This window comes from Lipophrys pholis, assembly GCF_963383615.2.
Source record: "Lipophrys pholis genome assembly, chromosome: 7".
In the NCBI taxonomy this organism is placed as follows: Eukaryota; Metazoa; Chordata; class Actinopteri; order Blenniiformes; family Blenniidae; genus Lipophrys; species Lipophrys pholis.
In genome coordinates, this window is record NC_137638.1 from 27,529,451 (window position 1) to 27,540,476 (window position 11,026).

The window sequence follows — 11,026 nt, forward strand, 5'->3', positions numbered from 1 at the left end:
GCATTCTGAAATCTACACCGAACTTTGAGCCCCGGAGTGGTTATAGAGAAAAAAATTATAGTAATGCATGGGAACGATATAATAAGTTTCTCCCTGAAGTTAATAATACGAGGGAACGAGATAATTTAATCCGCAATTGCGGAGCCGTGGCTCTCGAGGTGCAGAGCTCCTGCTCTGCTCTGTCAGCTGCGTCGGATATATAATTGAAAAGCGGTTTTCCATTGTTGGTTTTTTCACTCTTTTCATCGTAACATCATTGTAACTAACTTCACTTTTATGTCTTGTATGGCGTTATGACCGCAGGCTGAGGACTACATGAGGCTGCATTGCACTCCGCTCCGAGACGCTCCATTATTATTTTCTACCCCACAGAACTTCTCAATAATGAAGTGATACTTTTGGTTCATCAGCAACAACAAAACAAACTACAAACTCCTGTAAATGAAAGCTTGGATGTTTTAGTCATGAAACGAGCGTTTTAATGGCGCTTCATGTGAAAGAGATCTTTAATCAGCATGTGTTTATGGAGGTTGTCATTATAAACGGCTGTAGAGTTGTGTTCTATCATTCTACACCTCCATTCTTCTCCGATGTTGAAGCATTTGATTCAGACATCCAGAAAAAAAGTGAAAGGGGCAGAAATTCTCAATGTAATGCCCAAATGTTGAAAAAGAACTCCCAAGCTGATTCACATTATCATTATCATTATTATTATTTTTCCTCTATGGCCAATCATGGGCTCCGTACTAAAGCAAGACAGAGGTGAAAAAACACCAATAGAGTGATGAGGAGACTCAATGTTTTCTGGCTCTTTGTTCTGCATCCGAGGGTCAGGCCAGACTAGATGGAGCGACCCGGACCAAACTGATGTATACAGTCCGTCTCCTCGTTCCTGTATGACGTACAACGTTTTGGAGCGACGCAATGACGTGGCTCTTACTTGGCTCCGTTGACAATGGAAAAACAACCAGTTCTTTGGTGGTGCTCATTTAAGAACCGGCCCTGGCACCGGCCTTGAACTAGCTCCTGGTTGTTTTTGGTGGAAAAGCCCAGGGAGACTTTGCAGCACTCTGGCATAAGAAACAGTGATCAGAGGGAATACGCTCATCCCGAACAAATCTCATTATGTTTCGAAAACCGTGATACTTATTTGAAGAACAATTTCATGGTCAGCATCAGAAGAAGTTCATGGACTCATAGTCCGATTCTCGTGTCTTAAGAGTGTTCCGTCTCCCCACAATGACAGGTTAGAAATGACTCAACTTTTGGGTTGGGAGAGAAAAAGTCTCCCAAAAAACATTGGAAATCGTGCACTTGCTGCAAACAAAGTTTTTTTTTATTTTTTTAGAGAGAACCGTTTATTTAACAGACAAAAGTAGCCCCTCATTAGAAGCACAAGGTCTTGCAGCTACATTTTGATGTATTTTAGTAGACAGATTAAAAAAAAAAGAGCATAAAGATGGAAAATAAATATTTTTTGTTGTTTACATTCACAGATACATAACTTAACTGATCTAGTCATCAACCAAAATTGATTTGATTTGGGAATTTTCCCTTTCCACAGTCGCTTATGCTTGCTCATGTGGATTTGTTGGGTTTCTCAAAAAGTGTGCCCTGAAATGACCGTTGTATTCGCTGCTATAAAAATAAAGTTGAATTGACTTGAATTGAATTTGAATTACTTCTGTAATTCTTCTGAGGAGCAATAACGCAGCCGTCTGCTGAGAGGTAGTGATGATCGCCACTTTCGACTTGCCCACAATATTGAAATATTTCATCATCGGTTAACCCTCCAGTTGTTGTTCACATACACCGCTTTGTGCTCACTGGTTGTTTTGTAAATTGGGTTTATTGAAACATTGGCGCGCAACACAACATCAAGGAGCTGGAAGAAGTTGCATCCAGAGATGCCTGGCCTTCTTTGCTCTCTGTACTGCCGCCGCTAACCCATAGGAGAAAGCAGGAAAGAAAATGGAAATTGATTTTAAAAGCTATGTTTGTGCCATGCCATCATAAGTGTCATCCACTGCAGAGTTTTTATGCAAGTGTCCCACCAGAGTGTATCAGTGTGTTATTAAGAGAACTCCACGTTGTGTTGGAAAACTGACGTGAAAATCAGCATTGATGCCAGTTTTCCTCTGTGTGATGGTGTGATATGCAACAGTTCCTTTGATGTTTTGGTTTTTGAAGTATTTCTGGGTAATTATGTATTTTGTTTTTGTATGTTCTGTTTAAAAAGGCACAGGATTTATTTTAATTCTTTCTAATATGCCTCATACAGCAGCAGTAGTTGCTGGAGTGTCCCAGCAGGGGGCGCAGTGAGTTACAGGAAGGACACGCTGGCCTCTTCAGCTATAGCTGGCGTGCGCCAAGGGAAAGACGTGTCCACGTGTGCGAACTTTATTTACACTTTTTTCAGGTATGACAGTTGATGGTTATATGATTTGTAGAAGAGTGTCAGAGAAACTATATGATAATATGTGTGTGCATATCTTAGTTTTCTGTTAATACGTTTCTGCTAGCTTCTGTTAGCATATGTGCTAACCTCGTGCCGTGACCACGCTGGTTTCTGAACCATTTGCAGGAGGTCGTTGCAATAAAAACGTGTGTTTGCCATATTGTATTGCTCATTAACAATGGATGCTATGTGTGTGCCACTGACAAGTGTATGAGAAAGATGATTATTGGTTTATGGGACATGACTTTCAGTTGTATATGTACATAGTAATAATTGTTAATTGATACTGTTCATCCTGTGCTGATTGAGTTTATTGCTGGGTTGTGATTATATTGAGTGATTTGGGTTAAGTATTTAGTGCAATGAATGTGGTTTATTGTTGTAATATGTTGTTGAAATCGTTGTTTGAATTTGGAAAATACAGTCATCACTGGCGTGCACTAAGGAAGAGAAGTGTCCACGTGTGCTCACTGAATTTACATTTTTAGGGCTATTACACTGACACAGTGACAGAAAGCATGGCTCATAAATTCTTGTGTGTTTGTTTTTTGTAGCAAAGAGACCCCAGGTTCCACCTCATCCCAGGCCAGTTTGTGTCAGAGCAACTATGATTCTACTAGTGAAAGCGAGGACTTGTCTCCTGACACATGGGCTATAAATCTGCCTGAACTCCAACTTCCCCCTTCTGCGTCCACTGCTGCTTGTCCGTCACCTTCAGCCACCGCTACAAACACCCAGCCTGTGGAATCTACAGAATCTGCTTCTTCCTGCACTCCTTCTGGGCATCATGGCAAACAGGTGGCTTTATCCAGCGTCCCAGACTGCTCTCAAAGCTCTAACGAGGCATCTGCAGCTCCACTGAAGGTTGGCCAAAGTGAAGTTCAAGCCAAGAATCTTCCACAAACCAATGGTCCATCAGCAAGGACTGAAACACGGAGCGATATTAAGGAGCAGCACCAGACCAAGCCCAGTCCTCGAGGCAACGAGAGACAATGTTCACGAGACGGAGACCGACGATACTTCCACGGCGGCAGAGATGGAGAGAGACACTACAGAGACAGAAGCCATGAGCGACACTGTAACGGCGATCCATATCAATACAGACAGGACTATAGAGAACGCCATAATCCCCGCTCCTTCAGGGACCGTTCGCCTTTTGATTGTCACCATAGAGACCAAGAGGCGGAGCGTCACTGGGACAGGCTCCCCCAGCACCCTCGGGACCGCGATCGAGACCGGTGCTCCCACCATTACCACTTCTACCAGCACAAATCCAGAGACGAGGATTTGGAGAGGAAGGGGTATGGTCACTCCCACCGTAACGAGGCGCACGGCAGCTGGCAGTGGCGCCACGACGGTCCAGAGTCCCGGGTCATAAATGACAACAGCAACGGCTGCGAGAAGGACTATCAGCCTTCAGTGTACGGGGTTTCCTCACAGGCCACCTGGCCAGAAAGAAGCAGGTCCAAAGGCTCCTCTTCACGAGCTGGCCTCTGAAAAATACCAAAAGAGCAAGAGAAGAAAGATGTCAAAGGACAAACACCAACACAGAGAGAGCGGGTGAGTAAAGCTCTTTGTCTTCCTGCTGGGTGATGGCCCTGAGGCCTGTACTACGAACCCTGATCAACATATCCAGGATCTCTCTCTGTTTCCTGGGTTAACTTATCCAGACCTGAGCGATCCTGATCACCGTTACTACCAAGCAGGTTATCAACTCGCTGGTTCCACCCAGACCTACGTGTGCACGTTCACATGAAAGGGGCGGAGTTTGTAGCGTCTGACCAATCACACTCGGAGAAACTCTGCCGAGCAGTTTACAGATTATTGAAGGAGCAGTTATTCTCAGAGATTATGAAGAATTAAAACACATCCAGCAGCTTAAAGCAACACTGCTGCTGCAGCCAAAGCCAGAACATTCCTGACTTGTTAATGCTGACTTGGTGAGATTATACCAGATTAATTTATGCGCGATATGAACAAACAGCACATCCGCTGATCACTCAGTTTCACTTTATTCCAGCAGAAATGTGTCGGGCTGAACTTCCTCACTGATCTTCTTTTAGTTTAGATTTTCCATCCAGATGTTTTGAGCCTGAGTTTCTCTTGTGAGTGTTTTTTGTGTTGGAATATTAATTCATCACCGCGACGACACGAGTAGTTCTGTGTTCCATAAATTCATGTTTCTGCAGTTGTGTCAGGTGTGATCATGAACCTCATTATTCCAGATCAACCCTCGTGGAGAAAAACAGACTTAGAACAAGTCAAGAACAAAAACCTCCTTCAAAGCCTCAGAGATCAGGATTTATTTTATTATGTCAAAAAGATTGTTCTAAATTAATTTCTCCTCTCTGCTGCAGCTCAGCACTGAACCTGCTCACCAATCACCATCATTTAAGAATGGGCGGGTCATTTTGCAAGAGATTTGATTGGTCAGGAGGTGGAGCTTTGACCTCTTATCCAGAACATAACCTGCTCCGGAGCAGGTTAGACTTCCAGCGTCAGTTACCAGGTGATTTATCCTGGTGAGAAGTGAGCGAGAGTCGTAGTACAGAAAACCAGAGTTAATCCTTGAAGTTATCTCCATAAGAGAAAATCCAGCGTCGTACTACAGGCCTCTGCTCCGCTTAAATGTTTTTCACTAAATGCAGGGCTTGACATTAAGGATTTTGAGAATTTACAACATTTTACTTGCCCGGACACATTTTTAATTGCCCCGAGTTTAATGGTAATCTGTAAGCTTGGGTAATGTATGAATTCGACCAATAAATACATTGTAATATGTTTCTGTAATTGTTTTTTGAATAAACTTGCGCTATATTTGACTCCAATTAAAAATGACTAGACAAACATAATAGGATTTCACAAATTATTTATACAATTTACCTTCTTTCCATGAGAGTATCCATACAGATTCTAACATAGCACTGAAACATTTAGACATTTAGCCTATCTGAGTTCATTTACATGTTTAATTTGTTTTTCTACATTAACAGTCATTTCAATTACCTTAGAATAGTTGAAAATTGTATTATATACAAGTACTGCATTAATGATTTAAAGGGAAGAATTCAATTCTTGTGCATACTAGAGAATTAATGACTAGTTTCAGACAAAAAATAAATTGTAGTATCATACATTATATGATATTATTCAGTGACTAGAGTACACCAATAAAAAGACACAACTGATTCATGACAGTGCAGTACTGTAAAACACAAACTGACAAAATGTGGATCCAGTTTGTCACTGAAATATTTTGAAAACAAGTATTGAAGAACAATTCACGAACATTGAAATGTTCTTATTTCAGGTGTCTGATGGAGGAACAGCTTCAGGAACTTGCTCATCTACACTGCAGTAGGGAAGCACCAATCCACGTTTTTTCACTTCTGATCTGATCCCGATACCAAAGTTTGTATATCTGCTGATACGATTCTGATACCAGAGCTCTGTTTGCTTTATCATTGTTGACTTTATATGAGGCTGTAATTAATTCCTCTCTACAGGCAAATATGAAATGTACTAATGTGTACATCTATTCTCTCAAAAGACAACTTGAGGTTAGTATCAGGACAGAAAAGGAAAAGTACAAACTATTTTTGTTCCATTTGGACAATGTGGGGGTCTGCGTGACGTCATCATCTCATAATAAAGTAGTTTTATCTTTAAAAGCTCAGAATCACTTTATTAATTCCCGGAGAAATTATTTAGCAACGCAGCACAAACAGTGTTTCCAGCTCGAACGCAGCTTCGACCATTGGGACTATTTTCAGGGAGTTTAGTGCGGAGTAGGACGCAGCTTGAGGGAGGTGTGAATCGACTGCTACGGCGGAGGAGCTGCTGTTCATTGTTTTGATGCCGCGGTCAGCGCCATTCTCCTCGGCGAGCCGGAGTTTTTAAAAGGTGACGTCTGGCGGCAGAGCAACAGCAGACGAGGCTTCATGGATCAGAAATCTCTGCAGGTTGGATCGGAAATTTCTGATCTGTGAATTACGTTGATATCAGAACCCGATACCGGATCGGACCGGCTCCATCCCAAAAAACCACGAGCATGTTCGGGCAAGGTGGGCAGATGATTCACTTGCCCGAGCAAGGCTTTTACTAGCCCCGGACGGTCGGACAGTCCTTAATGTTGAGCCCTGAAATGATTATTTAAAGATCTGCTATTCACCTTTTTCAATCTCATCATGAGTAACCTCCATGTTTTCTCTCTTCATCCTTCTTGAAGTTCGGAAACCAATTCAGACGGAGCCGCTGAAACAGGAAAGAGGAAGTGGCGGCACCGCCACAGTGACTCGGAGCAGCGCAGCCTCGGCACCGCTCAGACCAGCGAGGAACCACGGAGCCACAAACGCAATCACTGACTCAGACGACTCTAAACCCGTCCACGGGTTTTTACCAGAAAAACGCAGCCGCACCGACTACGCTGACGGCGACCGTCGACTCCCCTCACGTCACACCTCACTCACAAACGGTTCGACCCCCCGGTATTTGTACGGCTACACAGGTAGCGTGGATTTTTCACTGTGGCAGAGACGTGAGGCAGCGCCCAGGTGGAGGAGGGCGGAGCTGCGAGCGTGTGGGTCCAACGTGGAGGAAGGCGGGGCCTCGACGGGAAGTCGCGGAGGCGGTCCCCGCGCACACTGGTAGCGGTGACAGCGACCAGCCCCGGGACGGTCAGGCACCAGAGAGCAGCTTCAGCCAAGACGGAGTCTAAGAGGGCGGAGACGATCCAGAGGGCAGAGTCCAGGAGGGCGGAGACCTCCCAAATCAAGAGGGTGTCGGCAGCAGCAGCGGAGGCATTGAGGGGGAGATCGACCCCCGTAACCACGGCTTGCCTCAGCAAAGGAAATGTGGTGTTTTTAGTTGACTTTATTTTGTGGTTGTAATTAATAAAAGTTTGGCATTTGGGATTTCGTCTCTATTTCTTTAACCTTTTTTTTTTTTTTTTTAACATTTTAAGAGAAATTTGTCAAAACTTTGAATCATAACTGGACCATTTGTGTTGCTTTTTGATGAAAAATACACTTTGTGTCTGCGAGCGTCAATAAATACCAGGAATTTAATTTTGACCTGTACTATTGCTTATTTATTTTATATGTAAAAGTCCTGTATCAGGATTCTGAGAGGTTTTTTCAATTTTGCTTTAGAACAACTTATTTTTCAACCATATTCTCTGGACTAAAGTCAGTGACGAGTCTGGTTGGCTGGTTTTCTTTTGTTTGTCTTTCTTGAGACAGAAGTTGAAGAAAAACTGCTGGTAAACCATTAGTTCAGGATGTCATTAGTTAATTTGTGCTTGGACTTTGTTTACATGCTGAATTGAAATGAATGAAAAGTTTCAGTCGAAGGTCCTGAGACGAGAAGGTTAAAGGGTGAGTTGGGACTTTTTCTCAAAAATTATCAAAAGAAACGAGTAAAGAGCAAAACTCTTAATTTCATTGAAACATACATTTGTAGATAGGAACTTGGGAGCACATGGTGTCGTGGTTACAGCGCCTCCAGCTGGATAAAGAGTGGATGGACGGATGTGACGGAGACAAATTTTAAGTAACACAAAACTTTGCTCAGCAACCAATATTAAACTTGTACAACCTTTATTCTATTTGTGAAAATGAAAAAAGTGAACATTTCATTGTTTATTTTTTTTAACACTTCAGTCACGTTGAAGGTCAAAAACGACTCTACCTGGACTTCTCAAATCCGGACCAGACTGCAGAAGTCAGGAAGGATGAGACAGTCAACATCTTATTACTCCCCACAGATTCAATACAGCACATCTGACCTGATCCTCTTCAACTCCCTAATTCATACAACACACCGCCCACTTCTGATGTGAGAGAATCCGCCTACAGTACACAACAAAAAACATTGGAATATTGCTTTTAACTTGAAAACAGACTGTCTTAAAAAAAAACCCTGCATAATTTACCTTATTTCAGCTTTTTCCACATTGTCAAGAAATATACTGTTTCCATTATCTATAATTATATTTTCTTGTGCTCTATGTATTATTTTGGGTATTTTCCTTTGGAAGTTGTTGATCCTACACTTGCAAAATATTTACAAAATTCATCAGTAATTGTTTTCTCTTTGGATGTTTCTAGATTGTCCTTCACAAAATAATTTGGGTATGCGCTTTTTATTTTGTTTTCTTTGATATTGTTAATTTATTCCCCCATGTTGTCTTTCTGTTGTTTTTGTTCTCATTTAGTTTTTCAACATAATATTCTTTTTTTCTTCTTCTGATGATTCATAACAGTTTATTTTCATACTTCTTGTACCGGTTTTCTGCTTCTTTTGTTCGAGTTCTAATAAAGCAGCAGTAGAGATGATCCTTTTTACAAGCATTTTTCATCCCTTTTGTGATCCATGGTTTATTTTCCCTTTCTTTGTTATGATATATGACTTTACAGTTTTTATTATACAACTCTATTACTTTTTCTATGAAAGAGTTATACGCTGCTATGACATCATTTACATATTTTCATCCCAGTTCTGTTTTTTAAGATCTTTATTTAGAGCCTCCAGAGCTTTTAATGATCTGTTTCTTCTGGCCTTTATGGTGTTTTTTCAAAAATGGGTAGACGAACACTAATATCACTTATCTAAATCCCAAATATAAATATGTAAATATGTTGTCTATTACAGTGGCACTTTGAGATGTAACTCTGGTTGGTTTTGTTATCAGAGGGAAAAGGCCCAGAGATGTTTATAGAGTTTAAGAAGTCAGTTGTCTTCTGTTCATTCAAGTTATATAAATTTAGATTAAAATCTCTGCATAGGATTCGCTTCCTATTTTTTGTACTCTCAAATCTTTCAGTTATTCTTTCCATGAATAACTCTATTCAAGACTCCGGTGGTTTATAAACACAGCTTACCAAAATGTTTTTTTGCTGTTGTAGAAATTATTTCCATAGTTATTATTTCTATTACATTATCTTCTATTACAGTCGTCTCATTAACCATCTTACATTTCAGATTTGAATTTACATACAGGGCAGCTCCACCTGCTCTCTTGTTTTTTCTGTTTAGTAAGTAGAGATCATATCCCTCCATCTCAATCTCATTATATTATCTTTAAACCATGTTTCTGTAACCGCGATAATAGTGAATTTCTTTTCAAATTCAGTCATTTATTTTTGTAAATTTAAAAGACAGAATTCGACTATTTAGATGGGTAATAGATAGGGTTTCTGAGTATTTCAGAAACTGCTGATCTACTGGGAATTTCACGCACAACCATCTCTAGGGTTGACAGAGAATGGTCCGAAAAAGAGAAAATATCCAGTGAGCGGCAGTTCTGTGGGCGCAAATGCCTTGTTGATGCCAGAGGTCAGAGGAGAATGGCCAGACTGGTTGGAGCTGATAGAAAGGCAACAGTAACTCAAATAGCCACTCGTTACAACCGAGGTTTGCAGAAGAGCATCTCTGAACGCACAACACATCCAACCTTGAAGCGGAGGGGCTCCAGCAGCAGAAGACCACACCGGGTGCCACTCCTGTCCGCTAAGAACAGGAAACTGAGGCCACAATCCCCACAGGCTCACCAAAATTGGACAATAGAATATTGGAAAAACGTTGCCTGGTCTGATGAGTCTCGATTTCTGCTGCGACATTCGGATGTTAGGGTCACAATTTGGCGTCAACAACATGAAAGCATGGATCCATCCTGCCTTGTATCAACGGTTCAGGCTGCTGGTGGTGGTGTAACGGTGTGGGGGAGATTTTCTTGGCACACTTTGGGCCCCTTAGTACCAATTGAGCATCGTGTCAACGCCACAGCCTACCTGAGTATTGTTGCTGACCATGTCCATCCCTTTATGACCACAGTGTACCAGTCTTCTGATGGCTACTTCCAGCAGGATAACGCACCATGTCATAAAGTGCCAATCATCTCAGACTGGTTTCTTCAACATGACAATGAGTTCACTGAACTAAAATGGCCTCCACAGTCACCAGATCTCAATCCAATAGAGAACCTTTGGGATGTGGTGGAATGGGAGATTTGCATCATGGATGTGCAGCCGACAAATCTGCGGCAACTATCATGTCAATATGGACCAAACTCTGTGAGGAATGTTTCCAGTACCTTGTTGAATCTATGCCCCGAAGGATTAAGGCAGTTCTGAAGGCAAAAGGGGGTCCAACACGATACGAGCACGGTGTACCTAATAAAGTGGCCAGTGAGTATATTTTGTCTTCCTGTTCCATGCTGTTTTTTTCAGAATCCATTTCATTTTTTTTTTTTATTTCTCTGACAACGTGACATTTTTTTTTCCTGAGCAAACAAGGACATTATGTTACTGTTCTTATGTTTTATATTTTGTGAGATCACTTATGCTTTTTACTTGTACTGCGTTCATTCCTTCTGTTACTCTTATCCATACTCTACAGTTCCAGACCCATGTTGCCACAGTATGATTTTTCTTTTTTTAGCAGTCTTGCCTCTTGTGCAATATCTGCATTTTTTTTGTCAGGTGCTCATTTACATATACATTTGTACCCTTTAGCTTCTTAGCTTGTAAAGCAGGGATCCTCAATTATTTTGTCCCGAGGGCCAAAATC

The 11,026-nt window shown here is 41.6% G+C and overlaps 1 protein-coding gene across 1 annotated transcript; it reads left to right on the forward strand.

Annotated features, from left to right (window-relative positions):
• Positions 1 to 1,239: 1,239 nt before the first annotated feature.
• On the forward strand, positions 1,240 to 7,370 carry LOC308111629 (uncharacterized protein; the record flags this gene model as incomplete). Its single annotated transcript, XM_080466590.1, has 5 exons — positions 1,240 to 1,246; positions 2,311 to 2,419; positions 3,013 to 4,018; positions 5,769 to 5,869; positions 6,687 to 7,370. The coding sequence occupies 3 exons, from the start codon at positions 1,240 to 1,242 to the stop codon at positions 3,953 to 3,955; spliced, it is 1,059 nt and encodes a 352-aa protein (XP_080322716.1). The 3' UTR covers positions 3,956 to 4,018; positions 5,769 to 5,869; positions 6,687 to 7,370.
• Between the last annotated feature and the right edge of the window lie 3,656 nt (positions 7,371 to 11,026).